This window comes from Petromyzon marinus, chromosome 64 (assembly GCF_048934315.1).
Source record: "Petromyzon marinus isolate PM22_M1 ecotype Great Lakes invasive population chromosome 64, UKy_Petmar_22M1.pri1.0, whole genome shotgun sequence".
Taxonomy (NCBI): Eukaryota; Metazoa; Chordata; class Hyperoartia; order Petromyzontiformes; family Petromyzontidae; genus Petromyzon; species Petromyzon marinus.
The window spans coordinates 1,486,264-1,502,048 of record NC_133730.1 but is presented as its reverse complement, the minus strand read 5'-3'; the positions used below and the strand labels follow the sequence as shown (position 1 = coordinate 1,502,048).

The following is a 15,785-nucleotide window of genomic DNA, read 5'->3' as shown; positions in this document are numbered from 1 at the left end:
GCTTACGATGATGCCCGGACATTTTGCGCAAAATCGATTAATCGAATCTCGCCACGGTGCCACCTTTCTCTTGTACGTTCACGTGCAAATAAAATAATTGTGCACCGGCACACACGGCCGATGACCGCTCGTTCACGTCTATGTCTGTTAGATTTGCGTCCCATGTTTCATAGAAAAGACCGCATTCAAGTTAAGATATTTCGAATATCAATATGAATCAAAGACGTAAATTCGTCGTGTCGTCTGAACAGACTGTTGGGGCAAGTGCTGTTGGCGAGCACCTATTGAGGCCACAATTACACACTTGCTGCTGGTTTTCCAGGTACCACGCCCGGCGCCTTCTAGTGCTGATGTTCACACACTGCACAAGGTACTCGTTTAAAGCTGAGTCGACCTATGGGAAGCACAAAACCGGTTCAGATCATTGTCACTGAGCTTACGGTCGGTAACAACCATCGCGAACTCACCGTGTGAAGCAGGGAGTTTCCATTCAGGTTTTTTGCGTTGGGGTTGAAGGAGTCTTTAAGCAGCTTCAAAACTGTGGAGTGAAAACACACAATATAGCCTACGGTCATCAGACTGGTTCAAAGTGAGCAAGCTATTGATTAATTGTGAGGCATACCATCATTTTCATATTCTTGGTTCTTTCGGTAAAGTCACGTAGATATAAAATAAAAATAAATTAAAAATAAAACCCACGCCAAAACGTCGTGGGTTTCACTTTTTATTTATTTTTATTTTAATACCATCATTAGTTACGCTGTTATTTTTGTAAATGCTCTTCATGAGTACAACGTCTAAGTGTTCATCCTCATCTTTGACAATGCTCAATCGACTGCTGGACGAAGGCCTTCCAAGGCCACCGCCACCACTCTCGTGCAAGCATCCACCTCGCACCGGCAACGTCAACCACTCTGTGGACGCGTTCCACCCGCCGTGTTGCATTCTGCACGCTTGATTCCGTCGCGGGTTTTCCCAGAGTTCCAAGGCTCGTTATGTTAAGAAGATTCAAATTAAGATAATTGCCTCATTCCCGAGGAGGAAAAAAAAAACACAATTTTAATTTTACTAAGTGAACACTCGCATTTCATTGGAAATGGTATTCTTCTATATTTATAATCAATTTCACACACTGACGACTCGCAGATGCTGAGCCTGGAGCTCTACAGCCACATATGTGGCCTCTTGGAAAATGGCAATGCCCAGTGCAATTTTACAAAAAATCAGAAGCTGACAGTCCCGCTTAGCGTCAACCACACCCTGAGTGAGAGGCTGATTGGCGCAGGACAATAACAGACAGACACATCAAGAGCTGCCGAGCCGACGCCGCTCACATCGACGTTTAAATCACACGCAGACGCGCACGCAGGACAAGAATAAGCCGGGTTCCTACCTCATGTTTAGCTAATGGTAGGTAGCTTGGCAGTCAACGGCTACAAAAAGATGACACGCAAAGCGTTGTGGCCAATCAATCGCTTGCTCGCACAACTGCCGGCGAAGGTGCCTTCGCTGCAGATAGCTATGGAGGGCCCCCTTCTCGTGGATACCTGGCCTTCACCTCTACGCTGGCCAGACATCTCGGAAGAGGCGGGTTCATCGAAAGTGTTACCCTACTACAGGCGGTGGCGATCGACTAACCGTTGCTGCAGGCGGGGGGAGATTTGAGATTTGGACAGAGGTAGGCATAGGGGGGGGTGGGGTAGATTTAAGAAACGTGTCCCGTTGTGTCCGGGAGACCGAGCCGGCGTTCCCTGCTGGCTGATGCAACCGACAAAGCAAACATCCGGTGCTCAGATTATACCGAACTTTAATTGAGAATAATACGCAAAACAAATCAATGCTGCCATTACCGTGTAAAGTTAATTTAATTGACAAGACAAAGGCTAAGATGGATAATGGAATTTTAAGTCTCGTTTATTAGCTTGCAGACTGGGAAATTAAATTGAGGGCCTGTTTATAGATTATCCGGCAAACGGAAGACAAAGTGCGACATTCTGCAGTCTCGTCCCACCAGATTCAAATTCATCTCGAAAAGTGCCCCAACAAATGAGACGATGATTCTTGGCCGAACGCATTGGATTTAAAACGGCGTTTGGCTCTCGCCATCGTTACAATTTCACAATTCTATCGATTGCTTGAAATCCTCAACCTCCAAGTGAACGTGGTCCTCACGTAAAATTGTGTTGAAACTCAATAAGCAAACGCTACAATTCTCTGAACACTGATATATAATATGACAATGCAGCCTAACCTGGCAAGCGGCTCAGACATGAGCGACCTTGCTAGGCTGTCACTGTCCAGAAACATTGTTATTGATTGCCGTCTGGATGTCTGGGAAGGCAAACAAAATTGTTCAAGTTTATTTGGGGCACCACGGTAAAAGAGAATGCCATTGAATGGTAATTTTAGAGCAATTAAGGAAATTTACACATTTTCACAGGACCAGTCTGAAAGTTGGGGCGATTAGGGAGAAGCGTCTGTTGTGTTTAATGGACGAGGCATTCGGATAAAAAGAAAGTACAATAGTAAAGTAGAAACTCGCCGCATTGTTTCAGCTGCCGGGCCAGGAGTTAGAATCGAACCGGCGACCTCTGAGTCGCAGGTCCCGTGGTGCTAACCGTACCGTTAGCACCACGGTAGCGTCCACTCGGCATGGTTATGGATGATAAAATAAATAATGTAATCAAGATCAACCCGTAGTCTGATCTCACAACCTAATCGCTTTGGATATCACGTGGAAGGAGTCCCCCATCTCCTACGCAGAGACAAGAACTTGCCAAAAAAAAACCTGTAATTACAGAGCGGTCGTTACAATCTAAAAAAAATACTGCAATTGTATGTCCCAAAAGTGCAGTTTTCAGGCTGTTACGCCCGGAATGCAATGACCTCTTGACGATCAATAGTGTCACTTTTTCTTACGGCCATTTACAGAAGATGATGCCGCGCCGTAAATCAAAGAGAAATCACCGCGTGGCCCAAGGAATGAAAACATCGACCTTCTCCCCAACATGGATTGGCTCCGTGGTGAGAATGGCCGCTGGACAGCGTGTCCGCGATTGTCCAATTGGCGAGACGTCTGGAAGTTGTGTGCTGTTCCACAATTTTACAGCTGCTATTTCAGGACACGCTTTGCCACCAAATCACCCGGAATGCACCCGATCCCATCAACTTCACCGGGCTGAGCCTGGGCGAGTGTTTGCATTGGTGAGCACCGTGCACACACAGGATTGTCGTAGGGTTTGCGGAGCTATGCCGTATGGAGTAGTGCAGATACATGCATTGTTGCGCTGTACTTCTGCGTCTGTGCTGTCCGCCAGCACCAACCAGCGCTGACAGGCGTGGTGAATTATGGTTAAGCAACCTGCCCCCCTCCCATGGTACTCATCCAGCAGCGGCGTGACAAAACGATTGCAAATGCACATTCTGTACAGTGGTTGAGTGAGTTTGATTCACGGCTAACGTCAGTTGCTCGTAATACTCTGAAGCGGCCCTGTGCCCACCCCTTCAATAACCTGCACTGACAGGCGTGGTGAAGTATGGTCAAACACAACGCCCCATTACCGACACGGCGTGACGAGGTCTTCATTCAGCAATGTACCACTGCCTTGAGATCCAATGGCCTTGAGATACGATAGCAATACAAACTGTGGTTGTAATTGCATTCCATTTGGTACACACCACCTATTGTATAGCAATAATAATAATACAAAATAAAAACTCTGAACTGCCCTTGATGTAATGCGCACAATGGTCATCTCCAATGTTGAATACTCTATTCCCCATGAATGGAATCAAAATAAATGGACCATCACTTGGTGAGAGGTGGTGGAGGCTTGCATGTCCCCGGGAAGCATTTAGCGCTACGCTGCGCTACGAACCAGGCGCCCGAGTTCGATTCCCGCTCACGGCCAACACCGGTGACGATTATTTAAAGCGGTCCCTGGGCGTCCCCTAGGTCGACTCAGCCACAAATGAGTACCTGGTGCGATGTGTAAACGTCGCCACTGGGGAGACCAAGGCGGCCGGGCGTGGTGCTGGCCACCCACCCCCTCGTGTGCCGTGCCGGCCTTCATAGGTGCTCGCTAACAGCACTTGTCCCAACAGTCTGTTAAGGCTATACCGGGGACCTTTCTCTCTGTATGCGCTCATGTTCATATATTCCCAGTAAACATGCCAACGTTGGGAAAACGTTGGCATGTGGTTGGAACCGTTGGCCCAACAATACGTGTTCAGTGTGTTTACGTGTGTGTGTTCACGTGGGTGTACTTAAGTCAGTGTGTGTGTGTGTGCTGTGTCTGCGCGCGTGTTTAGTTTGTATGTATTTATGCGTAAGTGTGTGCGAGTGTGTGCTTGCCTCTGAACGCAATATTTGCATAAACGTGCTGACATGTGTGTGTGTGTACGTGTGTGCATGCACACGTTGGCGCGTGCGCGTGCTTGGCATCCGTATCTGCAGAGCTTTCCTACACAGTAAACGTCGAACGTTGGAGCAACGTTGGTGCAACGGTTTCACCTGCATGCAAATGTTGGGACAACATTGGAAAGTTACGGGTTACGCTGCATATTGCTCGGCACGATGTCCGACGTTTCACTACACATCCTGGGTGTTTCTTCAGGAACGGAAACGCCCGACGGAATGCCGAACAGCACCGCTGTATCAGCCCCCCAAATAATACATTGGGGAGTCTGTACAGCGCCAAAGGCAAAGACGAACGCGGTGGTGCCCGTGAGGGTGCGAATTTGCGTGCTTACGGCATGCGTGTGTTTGTGTGCTCAAGCATGCGCCCCATCACACGTGCGTTCGTGTATTGAGTGTGAGTGTGTGTGCGTGTGTGTGCGTGTGTGTGCGTGTGTGTGTGCGTGTGTGTGCGTGTGAGTGTGTGTGCATGTGAGTGTGTGTGTGTGCGTGTGTGTGCATGTGAGTGTGTGTGCGTGTGTGTGCGTGTGTGTGTGAGTGTGTGCGTGTGAGTGTGTGTGCGTGCGTGTGTGGGTGAGTGTGTGTGCGTGTGTGTGCGTGCGTGTGTGTGTGCGTGTGTGTGAGTGTGTGTGCGCGTGTGTGTGTGTGCGTGTGTGCGTGCGTGTGTGCGTGTGTGTGTGCGTGTCTGCGTGCGTGTGTGTGTGTTTGTGCGTGTGTGTGTGCGCGAGTGTGTGTGTGCGTGTGTGCGTGTGCGTGTGTGTGCGTGTGTGCGAGCGTGTGTGTGTGTGCGTGTGTGTGTGTGTGCGTGTGTGTGCGTGTGTGCGTGCGTGTGTGTGTGTGCGTGCGTGTGTGTGTGCGTGTGTGTGTGAGTGAGTGTGCGTGCGTGTGTGAGTGTGTGTGCGTGTGTGTGTGTGCGTGTGTGCGTGTGTGTGCGTGTATGTGTGCGCGTGTGTGTGCGTGTGTGTGCATGCGTGTGTGTGTGTGCGTGTGTGCGTGTGTGTGTGTGCGCGTGTGTGTGTGTGTGCGTGTGTGTGCGTGTGTGTGTGCGCGCGCGTGTGTGTGCGCGTGTGTGCGTCCGTGTATTTTGGAGCACAACGGTTGGCGCACTGCGCTCCCAATCCCGTCCGCGCCAATTCACGTCTCAGCCGCGGTCAACATCGGTCGCGATTATTGAAACCATTCCTGGGCCTCCCCTAGGTTGACTCAGCCTCAAATGACTACCTGGTGCGTTGCGTAAACATCGTCACTGTGCGCCGTGCCGGCCTTCATAGGTGCTGCTCGCTAACAGCACTTGCCCCTGACAGTCTGTCAAGGCTACACGTGGGGGGGTGGTGGGGGAGTCTTTATCTTTGTCGTGTGTTGTAGACACGTGAGCACCGCACATGCACAGCAGCCTGCAAGAGCCTCGCCGGGGTCCGGCGCCGGTCGACTGCCTCGTCAGCCCGTTGCCGGGACGACGGCGAGCTACGGCGGGACATGGTGGCTAGGGCGCGCGTAATGGCGTGATGAATGAGAAGTGTGACCTTGCAGCGGCAGCAGCGGCGGCAGCGGCGGCAGCGGTGGCCTCTTGCTGCACTGCACTGGGACTTGGCGAACGCTCCCTCGGAGCGCCACGCCGCGCATCGCCATGGATACCTCCATCGCCACCACCACCAATCTCCTCTTCTCCAGGACTTCAACAAAAATATTTTCACGCCTTTTTTTTATCATACCTCCACACGTGATATTATTTGAATTTCAATGAGAGACGGAGTGCGGTAGATGACAAAACAAGGAATGCCACGGACAAAATGCAGAGAACGAAAGGCAAATGAGAGGCATGCGACGTGTAAAACGTGAATTAATTAACGTGGGCCTGTGTGTGTGGTCGACTCAGCCTCAAATGAGTACCTGGGGTGGAGTGTAAACATCGCTAATGGGGAGACAAAGGCGGTCGCGCATGGTGCTGGCCACCCACCCCCTCGTAGGCTGTGCTGGCCTTCATATGTGCTCGCTAACAACACTTGCCCCAACAGTCTGTTAAGGCTATACGGGGGATCTTTGTCTTTGTGCAGGATACGTTGACAGAACGTGTGACGGCTGGCGGATGGAGACTTATGGCTAAATGGCAGTCAAAGGTTGAATAAGTCTCAATTTAAAGAGAGGGAACCCCCAGGGAGATGGAGCGAGATCATCGAGCGTCCAAGAATGAAGCTGGATTGCATTGCAGGGACCCGAGGGATGATAATGACGACGATGATAACTCGAATAGCCCTTAATCTAGCAGTGGCTTTACCATAGCTGATGATGAACATGATTTGGATGCGTTTAATTCTAACCCAAAAATATTGTCCAGGTATAATTATTTTCTTAGCTTTTACTGTGTGTGTTGTTATTCTTATAATAATTGTTGTGCCACTATGAGCAATGGAGCGATGTGATATTTGGCTGGTGTATCACCGTGCTCGGTGTGGAAACGAAATTGGCTGAAAGTGCTTCACAAGCGTGCGCCAGTCACGTGGCGATGGGGAAGCGGCGTGCGAGACGCGACACTCTTTACCATTTGCCTCGTAATTACAGCAGCAACAACAACAACAAACTAACAACGTCAAGCAATGTCTCTGCAAGCTACATGGCGTTTGTTAATGTCACAGGGCTGCCAAGGCTTTCAATCTGTTTCTCTGCAGGTTTCTTTCGCGAACGACAAATTACGTCTGAAATGGCTCTCACCTTGACCCAACGTTTAATTGCAATTCAAATAAATGCCCTCCTCCGTTAGCCTCATTAATGGTGGACAGTTGAGCTTTGGTAATGCACCTACGTTCGCCCACGTTTTCCACACACTCGCGAATTCAGCCACCCAGCAGTAACTTAAACAATAACAACACATTTCATATTACGTGAATGGATAGGCCAGTGGTGTGTGTGGCAAGCTTGGTCTCATACAGAGCATTACAAAGGCTTAACCATCCACTTCCAAGTGTCCCTGAGTGCCCCCTGTAGTGTCGGGGGGGGAGGGGTGGGGACTGGTGGGGGCTATCCCCCCCCCCTTCCGCACCACCAGTCGCTGAACCTCAGCTCCCCTTATAAATTCTCACGGCATAATGAATACACAGGGCATCGCAGCCTTTCCCCATATCACATCCGAGTGAACGATAGTTAAACAAAAATTGCTGATGCCCCAACTGCTAACTCGGCATAATCATATACAGTAATTTGTTAACTTAGTTCAGATCCGTCACGTTTATATGCTTTGTTTAAATATTGTGCACTTCCAATTGTTCGTGATGTAACCAAATCGCCCGTTGCCAAAGAGGGAAATGCTATTCCACGTGCCTCGATGGCTTGATTTCATGGACTGGTTCAATGAGGGAGACGAACGGACTGACAGATATTCGAGATAGGGGGTCAGAGACAGACCAGAAAGCAGTTGGACTGTAAATGAATGAAGAGCCGAAATCAGCGTCTCATATCGGGTTGGTTTAGGTTCAATAATTACAGCCAATTTTGGCAATGTGAATGCTAAATGGATTCTTCTCGTTCACCATAATTTTTAAAAATTAAACACACTCACACGTATTCTTGGTTCTTTCGGTAAAGTCACGTAGAAGGGAAACAATGAAATAAAATAAAAATGTATAAAACAATACAATTCTCACGACATTCGACTGCAACACAAGCAATCATCATCAGGTGTGAAAACCACAGCAAGAACATTTGAAAAAGTGGCGTTTTTTTTCTTAACGTCAGCACCACGGAGAGCGATTTGGCAGTTGTTCAGATGGACTATTCCATTTATGTTCGGAAAAGAGGAGGGGGGAGACGAAAATCTAAATTTTACACTGACACGTCTTAAGTTTCTCACAATGTGAAGCTTTAAATGTTTCGCATTTTAAGACAATTTAATTGGGGTTACTTAACCAGATGGTGGCCAACTGAGATTCATTACGTCTCTTGGTAGACAGGCTCGAGTCACAGTAATTGTGTAGAAATGAGTACTAAATTCCAATTTCCACATTTGCGGAGTCTGGCTCTACAATATGATAAAATAGCCTTCATTTGTACCACATGTTACACTTTCAAATCAACCCTTTCAAAATGACTCCGCAACTGCCGGGATTTAAATGTCGCAAGCTAAGCTCACTGACGAGCCAACGCTATCAGAATGAAAGTGACTCGAACGCTGCTTTTAGATTGCCATGGAGACTAATCACATATCCCCCGTGTAGCCTTAACAGACTGTAGGGGCAGGTGCTGTTAGCGAGCACCTATAAAAGCCGGCACGGCACACGAGGGGGTGGGTGACCAGCACCACGCCCAACCGCATTATTTTGTCTCCCCAGTGGCGATGTTTACACGCCGCACAAGGTACTTATTTGAGGCTGAGTCGACCTAGGGGAGGCCCAAGACCGGTTCAGATAATCGTCACTGGTGGTGGCCGTGAACGGGAATCGAACCCGTGTCGCCGGGTTCGTGGCGGGGGCATTGCTGCCCTGACCGAGACACTACCGCTCCCGACACACACACGTACACCACAATACACACAACAAAGAAGACAACGATCCCCCGTACAGCCTTAACAGACTATTGGCTGCAAGTGCTGTTCGCGAGTAGCACCTATGAAGGCCGGCACGGCACACGAGGGCGGGGGGGGGTGGTGTCTAGCTCCACGCCCAGGAACACGCGCGCAACGTGACGGCTGTTGGACCGATCGTCGTGACTTCGCGAAGAGAGACGTGCCAACGGGGGCGCTCGGCCCAGCCCGCCCCCTGTCCGTCACCCACCGGCCAAACGACCCCCAAACACCCCCACCTCGAACCTCCTCGCTCGCTCGCTCGCTGCCCTGCTGTGCAATCCCGGTCGGTCGCCGCCTGTCCAAAATCAAAACGCCACGTGTCTACTTAGCAGCGATCTCAATGCTGCAGCGGTCAGCGTGCCACACTCGTATCACATCGTAAAGCGCGAGCGTGTGGCGGTGTTGGGTCGGTTCACGGTGAGCCGCGTTTGTTCGCAATTTTTTTTGTCGTGAATTTTCTTCCAGCCCCAGTCGTGTCCTGACTGCGATGTCGGCGTCGCGTCAGGGAGACGCGGCATCGTTTCGGATCTCTCGCAGAGCAGGGTGCCAGCCCTTGGCGTCGCAGAACGGCCCACGGAAGCGGAGATCACAGCACTACCTCCGAGATCCACGCAAGCGGTAGAGGCCCCAGCACTTTCACACCTGCTCAGCGTACGAGAGGGAGATCAGACTCCCAACAGGCTGAACGTTACATTTTGCAGAGCTATAACAAGCGAGTGGACGGTGGCGCAGTGGTTAGCGCGCTGCGCGACAAACGCGTCGACCTGAGTTCGGCCAACACCGGTGGTGAGTGATATCCTAACCGGTCACGAGTAACCCCCCCACCCTTCGCCAATCAGCACCAACCTCCACTGGCTAGCGTGGTGAAGTGTGGCCAACCAACCCATGTGTAAACACGGGCGTGGTGAAGACATCATACAGCAACAGATTGACGTAAAGCCGTACAGAATGAGCTAAAGCTATGGGTTTCAATATGGGTCAATATTTACATATCTTATATAGATATTTAATTTCATGCCGCTGTTAAAAGAGAGTGAGAGAGAGAGAGAACTGCTTCTGCTAAATTTAAACGGCTAGGAAGATAGATTTAGCTGGAAGGGCTCCCAATCAGAACGCCACATTCAATTCATATCTTTACAGTCGTCTTGTTACTTCCATTGATGGGGAATTCACTTCCTCAGCCAAATAATTTGTGCACGTGATCGGTTTTTTGTTATTGGAAAATGACTGAACACGAACCAATAACACTCATGCAAACAGCGGCCATAACTATAGCCTTTACAACCGATCGTGAATCATACTCACAGCATCTTATCATGGTCAACCCTAACAACAACGCAAGAAAAACTGATTTTTTTAATGAAATTATAGAAAAAACAAATATACAGCGGTGAACGTAAAAAAAAATCGGGGCGAAGGGAATTATTACAAAACCGATAGAAGTGACGGCGTTAAATATCAAAGTGGTTATCAGCAGGTGAGAACCAATTCACGTAAATTATCTGTTTAACAAAACAATTAAATGGGAATAATGTCAGCAATTTAGATTTAATTTTCTTCCTGCATTCGCAAATAATGTTTGAAAAAAATGTAGCAATTGGGTCCATGAATAGGCACAGCGACGGTTATAGTGCTGTGAAACCAACACACACCAGATCCCAGTGCGTGTAACATTTGCTATCTTGTCATTCAGTGTTGCTGGAAGGTCATATTTCTTTCAATTTGAAGATTTCAAGGACAATTTGCACGCCCATGAATCTCCCGCACATTTCGGGCCAAGGGCAATCATAGTTGCCAGTCCCATGTGCATTTTCACAAATTTGTTAAAATCAGGCGTGGTGAGTGGAGCGGAGTTACGCCACCACACACCGAATGCTCCGCTGCTGCCTGCTGGCCAAGCGCGATACTGGGAACGTAGAAGAGACGAATCGGAGGATAACCCACGCCTGGGCCTCTGTCTGCAGTAAACACCTGCGAGTTTATTATGCAAATGTCAGTGCTTTGTTTCAAGAGGTAATACAACTCAATCGGAATTCTGGATGATTCCCCCTTCCCTCTAAAGCAAAGCCTATGGTCAGCGTATAATGTATGTGCTTTGAATGGTAATTTGCAATTCCAAAGAGGATTCCCTTTCCCTTCATCTGTGAACCTTTCACCCCGTGCTCTCTCTTGCAGGGACATCACAATAATTAATAATGACTTCAACTTGTGACGCTCCCGCCGCACGCTATTCGCTCACTCGTAACGAGAGACAATGACTCAGAGGCACGAGGAGCAACGTAGCAATCGTGGCATCTCGTGTCCGCTGGCATTTATACCATCAGTTATTGAGCGTATACATTTAATGATAAACAAAAACATTTTGATTTAAAGCTTTCGTGACTGCAGTAATTCATATTCTTAGTTTTTTCGGTAAAGTCACGTTGAAGAGAAACAACAAAACAATAAAATATATATAAAACAATAAAAAATTTCTCACGACGTTTCGACCATAACTCAAACGGTCATCTTCAGGTGTGTTGGTTTGCATAAATTTATTTTTAAACGGCGCATTAATTTATTTATAAAAAACGTTAGCGCCACGCGCAGCGATTTGGCAGTTTACCCAGGACTAGTCCATCTATATTCTGAAAAGAGGAGGGGGGAGACGAATTTTTTTATAATGTATGCTGTCTGAAAGCCACTGTAAGCGTGAACAATCAATTAAGAACTGAAATGGTTTATCAAATCTTTAAAATGATTGCTACGATAGAATCCATCTTCTCGGTTGAAATTGTCTCTGTGCTTGTATATGTGGATAGCCTCATGAACGAATCTCTCATGGAAGCCAGAAACAAAAACATGTTCATCGTATTCGAGTGGGTTCCTGAGACCAAAATCACAATGAACAAAAGCACACATTTTGCTTTTCGTCATTTGATGCGCGAGAGAGTAAATGTCGTGGATGCAGCAACCTCTAGTGGCTGCAGAGGTCACGTGACCCAATTACACGAAACTTCTACTTCAGAGTGTTTACAGTACGTATTGTGAACTTCTTTCGCACCGTACGTAGCCAGCCGTGCTGATCGGGGGTTTAGCCGTGGCACGGTGGTGAGCGGCAACGGCACTAAACGCCCAGAGACCTGAGTTTGATTTACGGCTCCCGCTAACATTGGCGGCGAGGGATATCTGGAACCAACCCTGGGCAGCACATTCACTGATAGGCACTGACCAACGTGGTGAAGTATGGTCAAACACCCCTCCCGGCGACCCGCAGGACGTGGGTTAGACCCTCACCCTTCAGCGGGGCATATAGAGCTGTGTTTGTGTGTCTAAGTATAGAGATGAGGTTCGGTAACTGGATCGGTTATACCGAAACGCTACGAATCTTGCGACCCGAGTTCGATTCCCGCTCACGCCCAAAATCGATAACGATTATCTGAACCGATCTTGGGCCTTCCCCTAGGTCGACTCAGCCTCAAATGAGTACCTGGTGCGGTGTGTAAACATCGCCACTGGGGAGACAAAGGCGGCCGGTGTTCTTCATCGGTGCTGGCTAACAGCACTTGCCCCAACAGTCTGTCAAGGCTATTACGGGGGATCTGCGTCTATGTCTATAGAGATGACGCGCTGCTGCTGCTGCTGCTGCTGCAGCTGTAAACCCATCAGTGAGGTGGCACCCGCTGTGGCAGGAGGATCTAGCAACGGTGGCCGCGATGGCAACCGCCACCAAGGTCTCGGCGACACAGTCAGTGTGGGCGGCCGTCCGCGGCTCGATTGTAGAGCCCAAAAAACCGAGCGCTCGCAACGTGACCCCCGGGTCGCGGTTTTCCCTTCGCGGGATGCATTCCTGACCCGCATCCGGAGGCCTCCACCCTGACCCGAGATGCCGCTGCACCACAACACCGGGGCTCTGGTTTGACCCAATTCAGACTGTTCAGGCTCTCTCTCTCTCTCTCTGTGTCTCTCCACTGCTCATCATAACGACTTCGGACGCACGTAATTGCTCTTCATCGATTCAGCATTTATGTTACAGGGTGGCACAGTGCTTGCGCGTTCTTCCCGTTCGGGTTCTCCGCTTTCTTCTCATAGCTACCCCCCCCCCCCAAACAATGCAATTCGTGTCGGCCAAACATCCTATTGCTAACAAAAAATCATCCTCAAATTATTGAATTGGGATGATTCAAGGGAACATTGCCTCTACTGTGATAACCTGACGGAACTTTCATTAAAATGAGTCTTGAGACTCAGGGCTTATTGGGTAAACAAGCACGCTTATACAAAAACATATTTCTCATGCTTCTGCTAAAACCACTGAATAGCATGTGGGAATTAATCCGTTATTTAGTAGCCTTATTCTGTCTGCAGAAATGCACCTTAAGGAGGCATTTTTCAAGCAGCGCACACTGCCAGCTCTGACATGGATCTGAAACATTGACAATACAAACAACAACTGAGAAGTTTACAAATAAGCATGGGGAGATGTGTGCCTTGTATCACACTCGTGTCACACTCGTGTCACACTCGTGTGTCACACTCGTGTCACACTCTTGTCACACTCGTGTTACACTCGTATCACACTCGTGTCACACTCGTGTCACACTCGTGTTACACTCGTATCACACTCGTGTGTCACACTCGTGTCACACTCTTGTCACACTCGTGTTACACTCGTGTTACACTCGTATCACACTCGTATCACACTCGTGTGTCACACTCGTGTGTCACACTCGTGTGTCACACTCGTGTGTCACACTGAGAGACAGTGAAGGGAACACGTGGATCAGGTGGCAGCCACAACATCATCTGAGACATCTGAGCGATGAACCTAACCAAGAGGATGGGTATGGCACGTGGTGGAATGCCATCCGAGAGACGCAGAACGCGTCCAAGAGAACAACGACGTCGACTACGTACGGATGTAACGGTGAGCAAAGTTGAAATTCACTACGAATAATCATAACACTGCAATGCACTTGCTGTGAGCTGGTTTTATTTGACTTGCGTTGACAATCGCATTTATCTGCACTTCTAATTAATAGCGCATCTGCCGACGGAGCAGCCAATCGGGGCTGACAGATGGGGGCTTATGCCTATAAACATGAAAAGGCATTTGACCGAGATAAAGGAGTTTGCTGACAGTTGTATAAGGCTGTGAACGATGCAATGTCTCTCAAGAATTATTTTGTTAACCCAGGAAAGCCTCTGGTGAGCCTCGAGACTCTTTTTCACGAGGGTTTCGGCTAAGTTTTTTTCTCGCAGAAGGTGGTGATGTTGGTGTGTAACCCCAAATGAGTGATTTACATGTAATTTTTCAGCATTGCGATGTTTGGCCAATACCAATAACATTGTGTGTGTTTCTTTTTCTCCAGGAAGAAACCATAAAACTCAGGAATCCCATTCAGGACAGGGTGAGAACATACAACTCCACACGCACACAAGGACAAAGCTCCCCCGTATAGCCTTAACAGACTGTTGGGCAAGTGCTGTTAGCGAGCACCTATGAAGGCCGGCACAGTACACAAGGGGGTGGGTGGCCAGCACCACGCCCGACCGCCTTTGTCTCCCCAGTGGACATTTGTTTTACACACCGCACAAGGTACTCGTCTGTGGCTGAGTCGACCTAGGGGAGGCCCAGGATCGGTTCAGATAATCGTCACTGGTGTTGGCCGTGAGCGGGAATCGAACCCGGGTCGCTGGGTTCACAGCAAGGAAACGATAAACGCTACACTATCGCTCCCCACGCAAACACTCACATACTCACATACACACTCACATACTCACACACTCAGACACTCACACACTCACACACTCACATACTCACACACTCACATACACACTCACACACTAACATACTTACATACTCACACACTAACACACTCACACACTCACACACTAACACACTCACATACTCACACACTCACACACTCACATACTCACACACTCACACACTCCCACACTCACATACTCACACACTCACACACTCACATACTCACACACTCACATACTCACATACACACTCACACACTCACACACTAACACACTCACATACTCACACACTCACACACTCACATACTCACACACTCACACACTCACATACTCACACACTCACATACTCACACACTCAGACACTCACACACTCACACACTTACATACTCACACACTCACACACTCACATACTCACACACTCACATACTCACACACTCACATACTCACACACTCACATACTCACATACTCACACACTCCCACACTCACATACTCACACACTCACATACTCACACACTCAGACACTCACACACTCACACACTCACATACTCACACACTCACATACTCACACACTCACATACTCACACAACAACAACAACAACCGCCATTCGCCACTAAGTGGCGGTGACGTCACCACGACGCTTGTGCCAGGCTATGTGCACCCTGAGGCCACGTGAAGTGTCGAACGCCCGCTGGCAGGAGGTCACGGGGCAGACCCAGGTGCCACGGGTCGACTGACTGAGATGACTGGCTGATGCACCACCTATGCCCCCTACTGTGCCAACCTGCTGTGCTTTAGCCACCCGGCGCTCCGCTCGCTGTTGTGAGCGTCGCTCCTCCGCCCTCCGTTGTTGTTGGAGGGCGACTGCCTCCAACTGCCCAGTAGCATCCTTCACGAGCCTCCTCCACAGAGGCCGATCTTGACACCGCTGGTACCAGTCATCGGCAAGTCCACTCAGCTCCACGTCCTCCTGTACCACATCACTCCATCTCTTCTCTAGCCCGTGCCGCGCCCGCTTAGCCCCCTCAATCTGGCCAAACAAAAGCTGTTTCGGCATGTGGTGGCT

The 15,785-nt window shown here is 49.2% G+C and overlaps 1 protein-coding gene across 2 annotated transcripts in view; it reads right to left on the bottom strand.

Moving 5' to 3' along the window:
* The window catches only part of MYO16 (myosin XVI), a 244,649-nt gene that overhangs the window by 167,763 nt on the left and 61,101 nt on the right, over positions 1-15,785 (bottom strand). For both annotated transcript variants that reach the window (XM_076054072.1, XM_032977714.2), the window contains exon 3: positions 468-538. In XM_076054072.1, the coding sequence (XP_075910187.1) occupies positions 468-538 (71 nt within the window). The remainder of the gene's footprint in view (positions 1-467; positions 539-15,785) is intronic.